The 19234-nt window shown below is 38.6% G+C and overlaps 1 protein-coding gene across 37 annotated transcripts in view; it reads right to left on the minus strand.

Moving 5' to 3' along the window:
• The window catches only part of KCNMA1 (potassium calcium-activated channel subfamily M alpha 1), a 769155-nt gene that overhangs the window by 16406 nt on the left and 733515 nt on the right, over positions 1-19234 (minus strand). For all 37 annotated transcript variants that reach the window (XM_037803851.1, XM_037803850.1, XM_037803849.1 and 34 more), the window contains one exon: positions 17773-17903. In XM_037803851.1, coding sequence (XP_037659779.1) covers positions 17773-17903 — 131 coding nt within the window. The remainder of the gene's footprint in view (positions 1-17772; positions 17904-19234) is intronic.

Genomic DNA, 19234 nt, shown 5'->3' on the forward strand with positions numbered 1-19234 from the left:
AGTGACCCAGAATACCGGTTTCAGCAATGCGCCAGCTGGACGAGGTCTGCTAGTACCACAGGGGCCATATACTTGGTGAAACTGGGAGTCTGCATTCTGAGACGAGTGAGTAAGCTCGCTGGAAGACCCGCAGCCGTGCTGCGGTGTGGGGAAGCCAGGGGTTGGCGTTTGGAGACCAACTGGTTCTTTTTAAACAAAAAAAAAAAAAAAGGGAAAAACCCAGGAGTGGCTGCAGTTGTAACAGTGGGAACCACGCAGTAAAACACAGCAGGAGAGGGCTGGCCCAGCCTCTTGGTGTCTGGCCTGAAGATAGCCTGCTGCAGGTACCCTCAGGGCCAGGGGAGCGGAGGGGAGAGCCGGAGGCAGAAAGAAACCCTACGGCTTGCAGCTGGCTCCCCGGAGGGCTGGATAAACTCCTGCCCGGGGCTGTGCCTACAGCCCAGAGCCCCATCAGTTGTCCCGGAGCTGGGAAGGAGAAACGGGGGGGGGGGGGTGAGACTCCCCATTCGGCCATCTTTGCATCAGGCTGAGAGCGGCCCGGGGCTTCCCTTGAGGGACAGTGCACACTGGTGACGTAGCACGGCATTCCCTCAGCTGAGCTCCTGGAGAATAGTGGCTGGGAGGGGGGACCCGCTCGGAGAACCCAGGGACGCTACGCCAAGTCCGTTGGTTTGTGGGACAGCGAGAGAGAGGGTCTGGGGCTGAACTGAAATGAAGGCTTAGACTCTTGCGGCGGCCTTGAATCTCCGGGAGCCTGGGGGTTTGAATATTAAAGCTGCCCTTCCTCCCTGGCCACCCATACACACGCCCCACATTCAGGGCAGACGGCTCCAGCAACACACCCAAATTGAGTTCACCAACTGAACCCCACAAGAATCATTTCCCCACACACCGTGGGGACAAGGTTGAGGAGAACTGACTTGAGGGGTATAGGTGACTCACAGATGCCATCTGCTGGTTAGTTAGAGAAAGTGTATGCCACCAAACTGTGTTTCTGAACAATTAGATTGGTATCTTTTTTTACAACTTGAAAGAACCCTATCAAGCAAAGCAAATGCAAAGAGGCCCAAAACAACAGAAAATCTTAATGCATATGATAAAACCAGAGAACCCAATTCCAAACACCCAAATCAAAATATCAGAAGAGACACAGTACTTGGCATAATTAATCAAAGAACTACAATCGAGGAACGAAAACATGGCAAAGGATTTAAAGGACATCAAGAAGACCATGGCCCAGGATATAAGCGACATAAAGAAGACCTTAGAAGAGCATAAAGAAGGCATTGCAAGCGTAAATAAAAAAATAGAAGATCTTATGGAAAGGAAAGAAACTGTTGGCCAAATTAAAAAGACACTGGATATTCACAATACAAGAATAGAGGAAGCAGAACAACATCTCAGTGTCCTAGAAGTCCAACAGAACAGAAAATGAAAGAACAAAAGAAAGAATGGAGAAAAAAATCAAAAAAATTGAAATGGATCTCAGGGATATGATAGATAAAATAAAATGTCCAAACTCAAGACTCATTGGTGTCCCAGAAGGGTAAAGTTCTAGAAAGAGTATTCAAAGAAATTGTTGGGGAAAACTTCCCAAACCTTCTACACAATATAAATACATAAAGCATAAATGCCCAGCAAACTCCAAATAGAATAAATCCAAATAAACCCACTCCAATTCATATTCTGATCAGACTCTCAAATATTGAAGAGAAGGAGCAAGTTCTGAAAGCAGCAAGAGAAAAGCAATTCACCACATACAAAGGAAACAACATAATACTAAGTTGTGACTACTCAGCAGCCACGATAAAGGAGAGAAGGCAGTGCCATGACATATTTAAAATTCTGAGAGAGAAAAATTTCCAACCAAGAATACTCTATCCAGCAAAACTCTCCTTCAAATTTGAGGGAGAGCTTAAATTTTTCAGACAGACAAATGCTGAGAGAGTTTGCCAATAAAAGACCTGCCCTACTTCAGATACTAAAGGGAGCCCTACCGACAGAGAAACAAAGAAAGGAGAAAGAGATATAGAGAATTTTAACAGACATATATAGAACCTTACATCCCAAATCACCAGGACACTCATTTTTCTCTAGTGATCATGGATCTTTCTCCAGAAGGGACCATAAGCTGGGACATAAAACAAGCCTCAATAAATTAAAAAAATTGAATATATTCAAAGCACATTCTCCGATCACAATGGAATACAAATAGAAGTCAATAATTTTTGAATTGTAACTCCACTATTTACTTCCTACATGATATAAAATACACAAACTCTAATGACAAATCATTAGGTGGGGGAATGAAGGAGTATAGGAACATAGTTTATGTGTCCTATTGAAGTGAAGGTGGTATCAAAAACAAGATTACTATGGATTTAGGAGGTTAATTTTAAGCCCCACAGTAAACAAAAAGAAATTATCAGAGAATATGACCATAGAGATGAAAAGTAGAGTATGGGTTAAGAGAAATGGGGGAAGGGGCAATGGGGAGTTAAGAAATGAGTGTAGGGTTGCTGTTGGAGGTGAAAGGAAATTTCTAGTAATGGATGGTGGGAAAGAGCATTACAACATTCTAAATGTGATCAATCCCACTAATGGAATGCTAGGGAGGGGGTGGAATGGGAAGATTTAGGCTGTGTAAATGTTTCCACAACTGAAAAAAAAAATAAAAAAGACAGTCTAAATAGATGACAATTGAATGCCAAGGATGAACCTGGATGGGATCAGAGGATGGAGGACAGGAGGCTCAAAGGGACACAGTTGAGACATAAGGAAAAGGAAATATAGAATGTAAGCTTTGTATCATTGTTGAATCTCTTGTACTTCTTAGCTGCGCTTAATGGGATTGCATAAAAGAATGTTCTTGTTCATGGGAAATGTATATGTGAATTATAGCGTTTGTTCAAGGATGTGTGCACCTAACTCTCATATGTTCAGAAGACAGAGCAATAGGTGATGGATGATAGGGAGGGAGGGAGGGAAGGAAAGAAATGGCGATGTGACAGCATGTTAAAGTTGGTGGATTGGAGTATTGGGGGAGGGGGATCAGGGTATGCTGGAGTTCTGTGTATGGGGTTTGTATTGTTTTTGCAACTGTTCCTATAACTTTGAATTTATTTCAAAATAAAAAAACATAAATAAAATGAGAATAATGATAATACCTATCTCACAGGGTTATCGGGAGGAAAAAATTAATTGATATTGTAAAGTTCACTTCAAAGTGTTCAACACACAGTAACTACTATGTAAGTCTGTTGAATAAACAATACAAATAAAGAAATTAAAAAAAGGGAACCACAGTGCTCACTATATAAAAGAAAAATTCCTTTTTTTTTTTTTCTGCGTGGTTAAATAGTTACTGGAAGAAGTAAATGAAAAATTTAGGAAGATTTTGTTTTGGAATCAAATTTTTTGAACTTTTTTCTGGAATCAAATGTTTGATAATAAATTTTTTTAAATTCTAGAGATAAGAAGTAAAAAACCAAAGATAAAAAAGCTAACTGCATACATCTTATACAATTTTTATAAGATATTGAAATTCAAATGGATATTATTAGGACTAGTTCAAAGAATTCAATACCTTTTCATGATAAACACACTCAGCAGGCTAAGAACAGAAGGGAATTTCCTCAGCCTTGTAAATGATATCTATGAAAACCCATTCCTAACTTCATAGTTACAGGTGAAAAACTAAAAGTTCTCACCTAAGATCAAGGAAATCATGCACACTTTTGCCACTTCTATTCAATACTATACTGAAGGTTCTAGACAGGGTAATTAGGAAAGAAAAAGAAATAAAAGACGTCTGCATAGGAAAGAAAGAAGTGAATGTATATAGAAAATCTGAAGGAATCCACTAAAACCTACTAGAACTAATAAATGAAACCAATAAGGTTGCAGGATATAAGGATCAATATTCAAAAATAAATCACCTTTGTATACACTTACAATGAATAATCTGAAAATGAAATTAAGAAAATTCCATTTATGATAGCATTAATAGAATAAAATGCTTAGGAGTCAAGACTTACTGAAAACTACAAACCAGTGCTGAATGAAATTAAAGCAGCTCTAAATAAATAGAAAGACATCCTGTGCATGGATTAGAAGATGATATTAAGATAGCAATGCTCCCCAAAGCAATCTACGGATTCAATGTAATCCTTATCAAAATCCCAAAGATTATTTCTGCAGAAATGGGAAAGCTGATTCTATAATTCATGTAGAATTGCAAGTTAACACAAATAGCAAAAACAACCTTGAAAAAGAAAAACAAAGTTGGAGCACTCACACTTCTGATATCTAAATGCACTATAAAGCTATAGCAATCAAGACAATATGGTATTGACATATGGACATACTGACATACAGATCAATGGGTTAGAATTGTCAGTATAGGAATAAACCCATACATTTATGGTTAATTGATTTTCCAAAATGGTGCCACCAGGACCATTCAATGAGGGGAAAGAAGAGTCTCATACAAATGGTGCTGGGACAACTGGACATCCACATGAAAAAGAATGAATTTGGATCCTACCTCACAATATACATGAAAATTAACTCAAATGGTATCACAGACCTAAATGAAAGAGCAAAAATTATACAGCTCTTAGAGAAAAAGAGGAGTAAATCTTCATGACATTGGATTTGGTCAAGGATTCTTATATATGACACCCAAAGTACCCAGGAACAAAAGAAAAACTAGACTTCATCGAAATCTTTTGTGCATCAAAGGTCACTGTTCAGAAAATAAACAGACAACCTACAAAATGGGAGAATATTTTTGCAAATGATATTTATCTGATAAGGGCTTACTATCCAGAATATATAAAGTACTCTCACATCTAAACAACCAAAAGATAACCCAATTAAAAAATGGGCAAATGGCTTTAATAAATATTTAGCCAAAGGAGATATACAAAGGCCAATAAACACATGAAAAGATGCTCAACAACATTAACCCGCAGGGAAATGCAAATCAAGACAAAATGAGGTACCTCTTCATACCTGCTAGGATGGCTTTAATGAAAAAGATGGGATAAGAAGTGTTGATGAGGACAGAGAAATTGAAACCCTAATATATTGTTTGATAAACAATCTGGACGCTCCTCAAAGGGTTAAACAGAGTTACCATATAAGCCTGCAATTCCATTCCTAGAGAAATAAAAACATGTAAACTCAAAAACTTGCAAATGGATGTTTACAGCACCATTAATCGTAATAGCCAAAAGATGGAAATAACCCAAATGGCCATCAGCTGATGAATACATAAACAAAATGTGGTAAGTCCATACAATGGAATATTATTTGGCATTAAAATAAATGAAATATTGATACATGCACATGAATGAACCTTAAAAACATTACACTAAGTGAAAGAAGCCAAACATAAAGGGCCACGTATTCTATGATTCCATTTATATGAAAAGCTCAGAATAGAAAAATCCATAAGGCAGAAAACAGGTTAGTGGTTGCTCAAGGCTGGAGGACACTGAATTGTACCCTTTAAGGGAGTGAATTGTATGGTAAATTAAATCTCAATAAAGCTGTTAAAAAAAGAAATACCTGTAATAGTCAATTTTATATCTGTTAAGAAACAGTAAATTGCAGAACTGAAAATACAAAAAAAAAAAAAAAGGCAAACAACTTCTCAACTACAAAGAAAAATATATAAAAGATTATCATTTTTAAAAAATGAAAATGCTGATATTGAGGAAAGATGCCAGAGGTCAAAGTGATAAGCAGTAAGTGTTTGCAAAGTTAAAGTTTTAAACAATTCAAACAGATAAAACACACACAAAAAAACAGTCTTAAGCTGAAGGATGGAAAGAAGATACAGATTAAAAGAGTTCACCAAGGGAACTTGACAAACCCCTAACCCTGCACTAGGTGAATATTTGAATTTAAATATTAAATGAAGAAGAAAAATAACCTAAAACAATGCTGTTGAAAAAAAGTACAAAGTCAGGTGGCCTCAGACTTCTCTAGAAAACATAATAAGATCAACTGAGTTTTGATGGGAAACATCCCAACATGCAGCTACATTCTGAAAGCAATAGAAATATTTTTGACTCTCAATTCCTAAGCATTTATTGATTTACTTTATTAAAAATTACTCAAATATCAACTTTCTTAAAGCTAATTTAAACTTTTTTTGAAGATTAAAAAATGAACAAATTGGGTTTGCAAATACTGGTAGAGAGTATGGAAACCAGGCAAACATGGAATTATTTTTAAAAACTGTTGTATATATTATCACAAAACTGAATGTAAATGTTAAAATTAGCTCTTGAAAGAAAAAAAATGCATGAAGTAAAAATAAGCTATCAAAATAGTGACATTAAAATTATTTCTTAAATAGAGAAAAGTGAGGCAGAGGGGTTGGAAGTAAAGGCATGAAACTGCCTGATCTTATAAAGGAAGGAATCAAGAGCTACTAAACAGTTCCAGATAATAATATTTAGAAAAATATAATTTCAAGAATATTTACAGAATGACTGGTAACCACTGACTAGCATTTAATACAGAATGGATAGTTTACACATCACTACAGAAAATAAACAGGGGCTATATTATCCAGTGCGTTAAATGATTCTATAAAATGGCAAAGACTCTCAGACCTGTTCAAAAACCAAAACCAAAATCAAATTCTGACATCTTTACAAGACAAACAATAAAAAAGACATAACAGGGTATATTTCAAGAAAATTTTTAAACCAGTGAACTTTATATCAATAACAGTTAAAATTTAAAATTAAGGTATATGTTTTATGGACAAAAGTAATTAGAAATTATAGTACAATAAGAATGGACTGAGGGTGATGGGGTAAAGTCCCCAGATCACTGTGTTTGTCTTTAACAATTCAAACCAAAAAATAAGAAAAGGTTGATTTAGTAGATTTCTGCTAAACTCTGTAACATTTTAAGATACCGTCTAAACAGTAATTACAAAAAATGACCAATTCTAGGCCAAAAGGATAAAATCTCAAAGTATATAATAAATTATAAGCTGTACAATCCACATTTCAAACATTAAATACAATCAAGAAGAAGCAAAAGTAAATATCCTGACACTTTGAAGTTTTTTTGTTTTCTTTTGTTTTGTTTTTAAAGTATCCCAAATAACTACTAGGTCAAGATGGAAATCAAATTTAGAAGCTATTTAAAAATGACGTATAAAAACTTCATGGACTAAGGCCAAAGCTACTGAGACAAATTCATATACTTGAATGTTTTCATTATTAAATAAGGGAGAATTACAATAAATAAAGCTAAGCATTAAAATATTGTCTTTTATTGTTTTTTTTCCTAAGAAAAGCAGAAAGAGTGAAAATACGAAGCATTAATTAACGAAACAGCAATGGGATATTTAGTGAATTGATAAATCCAAGAACTCGTTCTTTGACATAACAAACAAACCTATGACAAATATAACTGAAAAGAAAAACATACAAATAAAACTAGAAACAAGAAAGAGAACCTAATGCTGGACACATATCCAGCATAACAGGGAACACTATTGTTCTAGAAGCTTCTGTATAATACCAGGGTAACTGCCATAAATAAGAATAGCTGCCATTTTTAGGTGAGGGCAAAGTAGTCATCATCTACAGAGAGGTAGAGAAGATTATTGAAAAAAAATAAAGATAAATTTTATGTTTCTTAACATGTAAACTCAACATTACAGTGTCATTTTCTTCATAGTAAAATTTGATAAATACCTAAAGTTTCAATTGGATTTTTTTGCATTTGACATCATTATTCTAAATTTTCTTTGACAAAGAATCTTACAAAATTTGTCCTGCAGATATTAAAATAAATTTTAAATATTTAATAATATTGTAGATATTAAAAATCAGCAGATCAGTCAACAGGATTGGATTGGTGAGAAACATACTCTAAGACTCAACCTTAATATGGAGGTTGGCAAACTACAGCCTCTGGGCCAAATCCAGCATGCCACCTATTTTTTTTTCCAATAAAGTTTTATTGAGACCCAGACATGATTATTTGTTTACTTGTTGTCTATGGCTGCTTTTGTGCCACAACATTAGGGTTGAGTAGTTGTGACAGACACTGCATGCTTTGTAAAGACCTAAAATATTTACTATCTAGTCCTTAACCAAAAAGGGTTACTGATCCCTTCCTTAATAAGATAAGAAAAGCACCATAGATCATGGTGAAGCTATCCTTAGTCAACAAATGATTTGGGGAAAACGGAAAAAAAAATTATTTCAACAATTTGGTACTGATTAAACAAATAATGGTACACTTACATGACATATATTGTACAGACATTAATACACTTTCAGAGAATATTTCATCATAGCATGGTAATAATTATATGATATATTAAAATGTCAAAAAAGGACATAAACATTATGATCCAAAATTCACATTAAAAACATATACCTGAACTAGTAGATGTATTTATAGTTATGTAAATTAACTTTAGTAGTACGACAAAATTTTCTTAATGGTAAGCACTTAGTGATAGAATTCTGATTTTTTTCTTATAATTTTATGTATTTTCTATATTTCTTATTATGAAAATATATTTATCTTAATTTGCTAAGAAAAAAGCAAATGTTATAAAATAAAGGCAAAAACAACAAAACACAGCCATAAATAGCTGAATAAAAATATATAGCTGAATATTTAACCGATCTCAGGATACCTGACAGTTTTCTTTTTTAGCAAGCGCATTTTAAACATAAAAACTATAGATGAATTGACAAAAAATTTGCATTGACATGATTAGATACAAATCAAAATTGTATACACTTCATAAACTATCTAAACATAATTAAAAACATCCTAGGGAAAAGGATCGGCAAAAACGAAATCAGAGCAGGCCAGACTGATGAGAAGGCACTTAAATGCCATTGATGGGAGTGAATTAATACATTTTCCTGATGGGTAATTTGGCAATATGTACCAAGATCTTGAAAAATATTCATGTTTGTTATAAGCCCAATAATTTTCCTCAAGGTAATAAATGGCTACTTGCTCAAAGATTGATTTTCAACCATGGTGTGCTGTTTTGAAGCTGTTATGTACCCCAGAAAAGGCCATGTTCTTTTGATCCATTCTTGTAGGTGGGGACCTATTGTGGGTATGACCTTTTGTTTCAACTGAGATGTGATGCACCCAATTCAAGGTGGGTCTTAGTCCTTTACTGGGGTCCTCTATGAGAGGATAAAGGATAGATAAAAGCCACAGAGCTGAAAGAGATAAACACCCAGAGAGTTTGGAGAGGAAAGCCCTGGGAGAAGCAAGCAAGGACCTACAGAAACGGAAAGAGCCAGAAGCTGAAAGAAATGAAATCTGGGACAGAAGGGTCAGCAGACGCCAGCCGTGTGCTTTCCCATGTGACAGAGGAACCCGGGATGCCACTGGCCTTTCTTCAGAGAAGGTATCGTCCTGTTGATGCCTTAATTAGGACATTTTCATGGCCTTAGAACTGTAACTTTGTGAACTAATAAACCCCTATTGTAAAAACCAACCCATTTCTGGTATATTGCATTCCAACATCTTTAGCAAACCGAAACGTGTTTATCACAGTGTTAATTGCTATAACAAAAGTTTGAGAAAGGTACATGTCCAACAACAGAGTAATGGTTAAATAGATAATGGTACATCCATAGGATGGAGTCTTATGAAGTCCTATGAAGGCTTTGTAAATCTGGCACCAAAGAATATTACATAGAAGAATGCTCTAGACAAAATTTTAACTGAAAAGGAAAGAAATAACCAAGATATTAAACTGTATGATTCCATATTTATCCATCTGGAAGAAAATATATTAAAAAACTAACCATGCTTATCTTTGGGTATTTGGAATATGGGTTATTTAAATTTTCATCTTTATATATCTCTGCTTTCCAGCTTTTCTCCAATAAGCATGGATATCTTGTCTAATGAAAAAAACAGCCAAAAAGTTTTTAAACAAAGAACACTAAAAATTTCCTATTGCAATGACAAATCTAGATGGTCAACATGAAAGGCTATTTTTTGTCAGATCTGTAGGATTTGCCCTTAACATGTTTCCCCTTCCACACTGAAATCAATTATACTGAAACAGCATAAACTTTTTGATCAATCAGTCATTAACATTTATTGAATACGAAATGTTGCTTATGGGTGTGTTCTGAGCATATATCAAGGTCTCTTTGTGATCTGAAATAATTTGGTGAAAAAAACAATGCCTTCTCTGAAAAAGGAGGCTGAGTTGCTCCTATTGAAGGACAGAGCTTTCTTTATGTGGTGGTGGACCACTTCACTGAGCATCCAGCAGCCTGCAGTTAAGCACCAATCCAGGGCTTTCTGCATAGGAGAAGGCTGTTTCAGCATCATAGGCCAAACTGGCGCTAGGACTTCAAATCCCAAATATCAAAAGATTATTTCTGCAGAGGATATGCCAGCTAAAATGAACATGTCTACAACTCACCTGACACAGAAGGCACAATTTTTTTTTTTTTTACCAGAAATGCTAAAATTGAAATAACACAAAATTCTGATGGGGAAATTGTAATATGTAGGTGTGATCATTTGCCTCCTAAGCTTTTGTATTGCTAGTCTTTTTGTGCCTCACCATGGCCCATATTCCTAACACCCAGGCTAAAAGCCTTTGAGGGTCTCCAGCATGGACCTGCCCCAAGCCCTGCAGGACCAGCCTCCAGGGAGGCTTTGAGCAGAGGCTTCCCCAGGGCTTTTGCTGTGTCACATGAGCTTTGGGGAACATAAGAGAGCTGAGTGAGGGTTCTGTTCAGGGCCTGGAGTCAGGAGATCTGTGTAATCTAAGGACTATGGAAGTCCTCTTCTCTCTGCTACGTTCAAGGTTCGAAGCCAGATCAGGGAAGCCTTTCTTCTGAGTAGGGCATAAAGGCACTCCTGGTCCCTGCTTTGCCATTCAATAGCTATGACAATGGGAAAGTTGCCCATCTCTTCTATGTCTTGGATTCCTCATCTGTATAATGGGGATTAAGAAAAATAAACAGCTGCTAGTGTAGGGTTCAAGGATATAACTTCCTAACATCTGAACATGTCTGCAACTCACCTGACCCAGAAGGCACAATTTTTTTTTTTAGCAGAAATGCTAAAAACACCAACTAGCAAGGTAACCAATTCCCCAAAGTCCCTTCTCCCTGTGCCTTTGCACTCCCACCTCATATATCAGAGGCCCCCTTGGCCTCTGAAATCTGGTGAATCTCGGGTCCTGTAAATAGAGTACTTACTAGACGTTGAGGAAACCATGCAGTGCTGGGGAAAGGACCCACTGGTTCCACAGGGGAACGTGTGCCCGCAGTGCCACCTAGCCCACTCTGCAGAGGCTCCGCAGCGGGTGCGTGTTTGGGGGGCTGCTCCCCCACAGGCTCCGGCATCTTCCTCTTTTTATTTTTTTAAAGTATAATTACCAGAGCTTATGTTTCACTGTTAATGCTGTCAAGCCTTTTAAACTAATTGGTCTTTTATAGAAAATTTAACTGAAAATTAACACATCTTTTAATAACATTGCCTTAACTTTAATGGCACTTTGCCTTTCGTTTATAATTGCTCTAAAATTGTCATTTTCCATGTCATAGCTGCCATTTTTTTATATTTGCTAGTTTTCATGGTGTAGACTTTTATTTTTAGTCTTTTTCTTTTATGAGGCATGAGGACTATTTGATTTTTTTCCCCCCTATTTCGGGCCCACCTGGCCTGATGTGACAGGGGCAATACTTTGAGTCCGGCAGAACACAGCACCATTGCCTCTCTTACGCCAGCGCTTGCCCAACTGCCCCTGCACTGCCTGTTTCCTGTGCGTAGCCAACATGGCGGCTCTTGAGTGGAGTGTAAGAATTGGGGCTATGGAACAGAAAATCTCACTGCGGAGTCACTGGTGTAACTGAAATCACACGACACGAGGTTACCTTGGGCTGACAGGAACTCAGGTCACCATAAGGCCACTCCAAGGGGTTGGGCCTCAATTAAAGTCAGTGAAGAGAGTAAATCATGTGGACCCCTCTTCCAGTTGACCAATATAAGTCCAGACATTTCTGGCACATATGTGATCTAGACCGATTCTCTGATATTAGAGATGAAAACACAGAAATATTTCGTCTGCATGCCCCTCACTGAACTAACCTTCCCACTCATTACCTAAGTCTAATCACTTTAAGATATGTGTGTGCATAACACCTACAAACATATACATGCATACATGTATATACATAGACAATACATCTACTTCTTTGTAGTTACATATGCTCTTGAGAATATATTCACCTGCTCCTTGAAAAGACTTCCATGTACCTTTGTTCTTACCTGACTCCCCTAAAGTGGTAAGGGGTTGTTAATATCATTCCCATTTAACAGTTGAACCTGAGTCCCAGAGGACATGCCAGGGCTGCTGGTAGGCTGGGACCAGGTAGCTAACATCCTAACTCACAGCCTGGTACCAACTTGCTCCTCCTCCAAGCATTCCCTTTGTTATGAATTACTAATTCTGTGCATATGCAAACACCTGCCCTGGGCATTGTGGAGCAGCTGGGAAAAGCACAGACAGACCCTGCATATATGCTCATATTGAAGTTTCTCTTGTGCTCCCAGGGGTTTTGCAAGCTGGGTCTCTCAATAGGATAGAGCCCTCTGCTGTGCCTCTAATGCTTCACAGATGCAGTTTGCACTAGCAAAGGCAGCCTCTGGCTTTTCTTTGCCCTTTCTCTTTACACTGTTATGGGAAATGCATAAACTTTTTTCTTTATTTTTCCAGATTAGGTAGTCCCTGCAAACTGGAAACTTCAAGAAATCCTATTTGCTAAAAAAGTAAGAATGCAAACGCCACAAAATTGAAACTCATTAGTGCTCATGGTCAGATGCCCTTTTTACTTCCCTCAATGGGGTATCTTCGTGCTGCCCCTCCAACACTGATATTTCACTGTGGTGAACATCTATTTGGAAAAGGTCCAGGGCTTGAGGGGAATGGACATCGTGTGCACTATTCTCTGACCCACTGGATGCGTGAATTGCCAAAAGGCCAAGGAGACTGTCTGTCCATGGACATTATAATGCAGGCAAACAAAATTAGAAGGCAGCAGGAGGCTGGTAAAGCTGGTTCAGTGTATATACATGTTGCTTAGCAGGGATCTGGGAATCTGCTTTGGGATGCCTGTCAAAAAAAAGCTGGATGCCCATATTTTATGTAAAATCTTACCATTTTTAAATATTAGCAACAAATTTGTTTTAAAAATCAAAACTTTGGGAAATGAAGAAGTAATCTATGGGGTGAGACTTCTCTGATAGATCATTTATTAGAGACAAGATATCAAGCCAGGGACTCATGCTAACATAGGGTGCCTTTGCTTTTCTATTCTTAAAATGAATGCCCAAAGATGGTATTTTGGACAGAAAAATAATCAGGGCTAACACTTCAGAAATTGACTCACTGATGGGCTTGCCCTTCCAGTCAGTCCACATGGGAAACACTGGCATTAGGAAGATACTGGTGGGGTCCAAAGGAAAGCGCATTCAACCCCCAGACTTTTAAATATTTACAGTGTGGCTATCTATGGCCTTTTAAATCTTTACAATGTGGCCAATGACCTTACCTCTCTGCTGGCCTCTTGTACATCTCTCACCCACATCTATGCCATCCCAACCACAATGGTCTTCAATTACTCCCTCAGAAAATCTGAGCTCATTATCACGTTTCAGCATCTTCCATTGCTGTTTCCTCTGCCTGGGAAGCTAGCTCACCTCACCCACCCATCCCCCAACCAGGTTTTCACGTGGTTCTCTCCTTCTAATTTTTCAGTTTCAGTATTAATATTACCTTTTTTGGACAGTTATTTCCTGGCCACTCTGGCTAAAACAGGCTTCCACACCCCTTCACACTTTATCCAAACTTCCTATTTCATTTTCTTCAAATCACTTACCCTTATCTGAGATTTTCTTGTTCATACATTTATTACATCTTAACACACTAGAATGAAACTTCAAGCATCATAAGGGCAGGGCCTTTTTCTCTTGTCTTTAGTGCTGAATCCCCAGCATCCAAAACAGATGTGCAGGGCCTCAATAAATATATTGAATAAATAATAACAACAATATAAACATACAGATTTTGTCATGTGCTAAGTGAGCATTGCACTAATCACTTTACAAACCTGAACTCATATAATGATTTTAACAATCCTATGAGGTAGGTATTATTATTATCCTCATTTTACAGATGAGAAAACTTAAGCACAGAGAGGTTAACGTGATCACACAGGGATCCACATCCGAGTAGTCCAGCTGTTGAGCCCAGGCCTTACCTTCTCTTTCCAAGGTCCTAGTGGAACTTAAATTGGGATTGGGGATGAAGGTGGTGGTGGCTGAATGGAAAAGAAATCTGCATGCTCCTATGCTAGTTTCAGCTCTAAATCTGGAGAGGCTTCCCTTCATCTTTTCATTTTTTTGTGAACAACAAGCTGGTATCATTCTGGAAGATACATTTCTAACTTGTGCTCTTCCTAGAGGCATAAACCCATAAGCATAATCATGCTTTCTCATCATGTGTTTCTGCTGTTGATTTGCAGAATAAAGCCACCAGTCCATCTCTGTAATGTCCCTATCTGTTCCGGGAATGCCTGTGATGAATCAAAACATTACTCTTTTAACAAATGAAGCAGTAAGCAGCAGGAGTTGAGTTATAAAGGACAATAATTCAGTGACTAGTTTAGACACATGATTAAATGGCAATTTGGCGAGAAATGCTAGAAAAAGGAGATAATCAACATCTAAAGAGATTTGTGTGGATGTTGTGAGGATAGCTTGTGACTGCCTGAGATGGAAGATCACCTCTGATTCCTGCTGTTTAGAGGTGTCTCACTTTCTCAATTTATGTTCCTGCCAACCATTCTAGTTTCTTCTAAGCTAACCTCCTTGGTACCTGACTAATCGCCAACTTTTTCATACATTAGGGTTGGGGGTGGAATGCAAAGAAATCACAGGTGACATTTTATCAAAAGATCCAGCTGTGTGTTGAACCAGAGACACCTCCCTTTGGGACTTGCTCATGTAGGCAATGAAGACAAGGTCTGGAATAATTTGATAGGCATTTTGATTAATGATTTGAAAAGTCTCTATCAGGGGGTCAGTAAATATGCCTTGATTCAACACTTAAATCTGATTTATTCACCTTATCTTCTAAAAGATCAGATAATATAGCTAAAGTGCCAAGCACAGTTCTGGGCCCTTGACAAATGATGTGGGTGATGATAATTATGAAGACGGTCACTAGAGTCCTGACACCCTTTTTCCCTAAGCCAGAATTCAGAAGAAATGCTGCTCTCAGATCATTACATCCATACATGCCCAAGCCACCCTCTGGAAAACATTTTGGTTTGCAATCCCCTTTGAAAAAAGGGGATTGGGGATGACTTTTTAAATCTTTTAAAATTTTGAAACCAACTCACCTTGATTTCCCATCTGAGCTTCCAAGAGCTCACCCCTAGGGATGCGGCAGTCGGACAGCTGGGCCACACAGATCCAGATGTGCCTGCCACCCCCACCCTACGGCCATCATGTACTTCCTTGGCTGTACAAAGGGGACGTTCTCTAGTGCTCAAAATCAGTTTTAAGCCTTGGAATTAAGGCTGGCTTCATGGGTGTGTGACCCATGCATTTATACAGGGCTCCAGGATTAGAAACTCCCCTAACCCCTCATTTGATTTAATGCTTTTTGAATTTCTTAAGAATTGCCCATTATGTAGCCAATCCTGCTTGGAACATACTGAAGGTCTAATACATAGAAACAATTTTGTAAATTTGGATTTTAAAAAATTTTGAGAGTATTTCCTTCTTCTGAGCAAAAATGATCTATTGTAAAGATTTTAATCATCTCTTAATGAGAACAGTCTTCTGAAATTTCTCTACTTTGGAGAAGTAAAACAAAATTTCTAGAGACAAATTACAAAAATCAGTTTGGAACCAGAGTTCGAGAAGATGGTGCTATAATGAGCACGTTCTATGGTTTTCATCATTCATTCTGACCTGCTCAGGGGATTTCTGCAAATTGAGCCCAAACATCACTAGTAGATAGAATAGTTTGCTTGGGATCATCAGGCCATCAGACAGGTTATAAGCCCTGGGAAACCAAGAGTGCTCTTCTCTAGGGACCATTTTATCTCCTTCTTGACATGGAAAGCAACGGCATGGTATGAAGCCCAATCAACATTAATTCAAATGAATATTGCATCACAATTATTTTTAAATCCATAGTTCTGATTTTTAACTAAGATATGCTTGATATTGGACCACATTCAGGAATACAGAATAACCTATATTAGTCTTACAAAGATTTATGGTTTTTTTTCTTTCCACAAATTGAGGTCCTCCTGGGATTAGATTTAATGAACAAATGAGAACATGCATAATTAGTGAATCAGTTGTTTCACATGTTCAGGAGACTAGCACTCAAGCACTTTAACAAACCTATATGTATAAAAACTCTGTGCTTATGGTTTTAATGTGTTCAATAAAACTCCTTTTCATGGATTCTCTAAAGCTATGTTTTATCCAGTTTATATCTGCATTTTCACAAGTTGTGAATTTGAGGACTCCAATATAAAGAGGCTTTCTGTATAATGATAAAGGTGTTCGGTGGAAATACTTCACAATACCCAGTTTATAACCCAGCCTCGTGTCTGATTTTGCTTTTACTTGTTCAAGATGGCTAGGTTGAGCTGGGGCCTCTTTTTAAACTTTTGTTTTTGGTCTCAAAAGTAAGCAAACGAATGTCTTGATTGATTGATGCATATAAAGTTATAAAAGAAACCTGAGATGCAATTAACCCCCTTTCCCATCCCCACATCCTTCTCTTTGCCACCATGTGGCAACTTCTCTGCAGCAGAGAGCTGGCTAAGTCTGGCCCCCACCCCTGCTACTCTCCCAGAGTTCTCTGTCCTAGTGGCTGGCACCACCAGGTGCCCATTTCACCAAAAGAAACCCTTTGACACACTGTCCTCTTCTTCCTTATGCTCACATCCTATCAATCGCACCTACGAAATGCTGCTCAGCTCCATCCACGTCCCTCCATCTCTACCAGCTCTACTCTACAGGGCCTCTGAACTGGCCTTCCTGCTGTTGTCTTGCTTCTCTGATTCATCTCCCACTCATTGGCCAAGGCAATTATTCCAGGTGTCAACCTGATCACTGCCCACTCCAACTGAAAACCTGTCCTTGCCTTCTCATTCCTCTTTAAGATTAAGACCAAGACTGTGGTTTTCAAGGTCCTTCATGTTCCCTTGCCCTGTACTCCTCTTTCCCCTTCTCTCTACAGCCCAACACACCAGCTTTCCTTTCCCTTCCCTGAGAGGTTCAGGGTCCTTCCTACCAGCAGAAACTTTGCCTCTGCTAGCCTCCTTTGGGGAATACGCTCCCCAACAAAATGTCCATCCTTTATTGATCAGATCTTAGTATAAACTCTATATGATTCCTCAAGGAATCTTTGATCTATGAGGCCAGGTCAAGTGCTCACTTAGATTGGCTCATGCCCTCGGAAACTTTCCTTCCTTGCATTTTCAAGAATTTATAATTAGATGTTCACTTGTGTGATTATATGACTAATGTCTGTATGCCCTTCTAGACTGTCAGCTTTGGCGGGGGGCGGGGAACCACATCATCTTGTGCTCCATGGGAGCTCAGGCGCCAGCACGGGACCCGTGATGATGGAGATAATCGTTTCGTGTCCCACCACTACTGAACAGTCGGGAGGAGGGAAGCTGGATGACTCACCGCACTCATTAGGGAGTCCAGGACGCTGACGGCAAACGCTGTCCCACATGCAAATGGCTGCGTGAGGTACAGCTCTGTGTCGGGGTCATCGTCATCGTCTTGGTCCAAAAACTGAACATTAGTATCGTTCACTAGAAAAAGCGTAAAATAAGTATTAGCTCCAACACCATGCCTAGGCAGCTAAGCCAGAGATAGAGAGAGAGCAGGCTATTAGTTTGAAAACACTGAAGTCACTGAAAAAGAAACAAAAACATGGCAGAAGCTGAAGATGGATCTTGGTGGGGACAGAGGGACTCAATGCAGGGCTCCTCTGTGATTCTTTAAGGTTCTGAGGCCTGGAGAGCAACTGAGTTCACACAGGCTCGCTCCATGGCAAACTCCGGAGGACAAGCCCACAATGCTATGGTCAATCCTTTGGGATCGATTTGGAATCATCACCAAAAAAACACCCGTGAGTGTTTTTTGGTAGCCAATTCCTTTGAGAGACAGATTTCAATAACGAGTAGCCATGCTGGGATGGTAAGTTTAGCCACAAAGAAAAGGATAGCAACTTACTGAGTCAAGAGCAATAGCTTGGAAGCATAGCAAAGGCAAAGGGCAAGGAAGTCACCTCCCTCAGGCATGACCTACAGCCTGCCCTTGGTTGTGCCTGGTGTCCGCGGCCCTGAATTCAAGGCCCACGACCCAGGAGGCCCTGCTCAAAACAAGGGAACCCCCAGGTGGGGTGTATCCCTGCCTGTCTCTGGCTGCTCTTCAACAAATTTTTGCTCTGAATTCTGAAGTGCACGGGGACACCCACGTTCTCCCTCTCCCCTTCTCAACAGCTCAGCCTTTTCATGTGATTCTGCTCAAGCAGATGCAGCGTTTGATGCTGAACTGCATTCCCATCTGAGAATTCCTCCAGAACTCCTCCAGCATGCACGTGCAGACTGATCGCTTGTGTCACTGAGATGTCTTTAACTTATTAAAAATTAAATGACAAATTAACTTCCATTCCCATCTTGGCTTCAGAAATTATCAGGTTTGCAGAGCAAGTGATAGGGGAAAAAGTGTGTGTGGGGTGGGGTGGGGGAAAGCTGAATACTCGTGATTTCTGGAATAATTATTATGCTTTTAGGAAGAGAATAAATGAGGATTCCTTTTTCTGAGTCCTTTCTAAATGTATCAGCAGCTAATTCTCTTTCCCAGAGTTGTTTTAATTTTTTGTCTGAAAGTAACTTTGTGGGTAACTTTTCTTGTTTCACTTTTGTTTGCTTGTTGTATGAGGCACAATAAATGATAATAGGCTAAAGGCTAGGCGAGGAATTATTTTCAAATGACACTATCTTGTTTCCCTAGAGAAAGATTCTAATGGGGAAAATCTTTGCTCTTTCCTTCCAAAGTTTATCACATCTGGGTCTATGTTGCCTCCGCGGTACTTCAATTACAGGCTTGTGGCTGAGACTGCAAAATCCAGAAACTG

This window comes from Choloepus didactylus, chromosome 15, assembly GCF_015220235.1.
Source record: "Choloepus didactylus isolate mChoDid1 chromosome 15, mChoDid1.pri, whole genome shotgun sequence".
Lineage (NCBI taxonomy): Eukaryota > Metazoa > Chordata > Mammalia > Pilosa > Megalonychidae > Choloepus > Choloepus didactylus.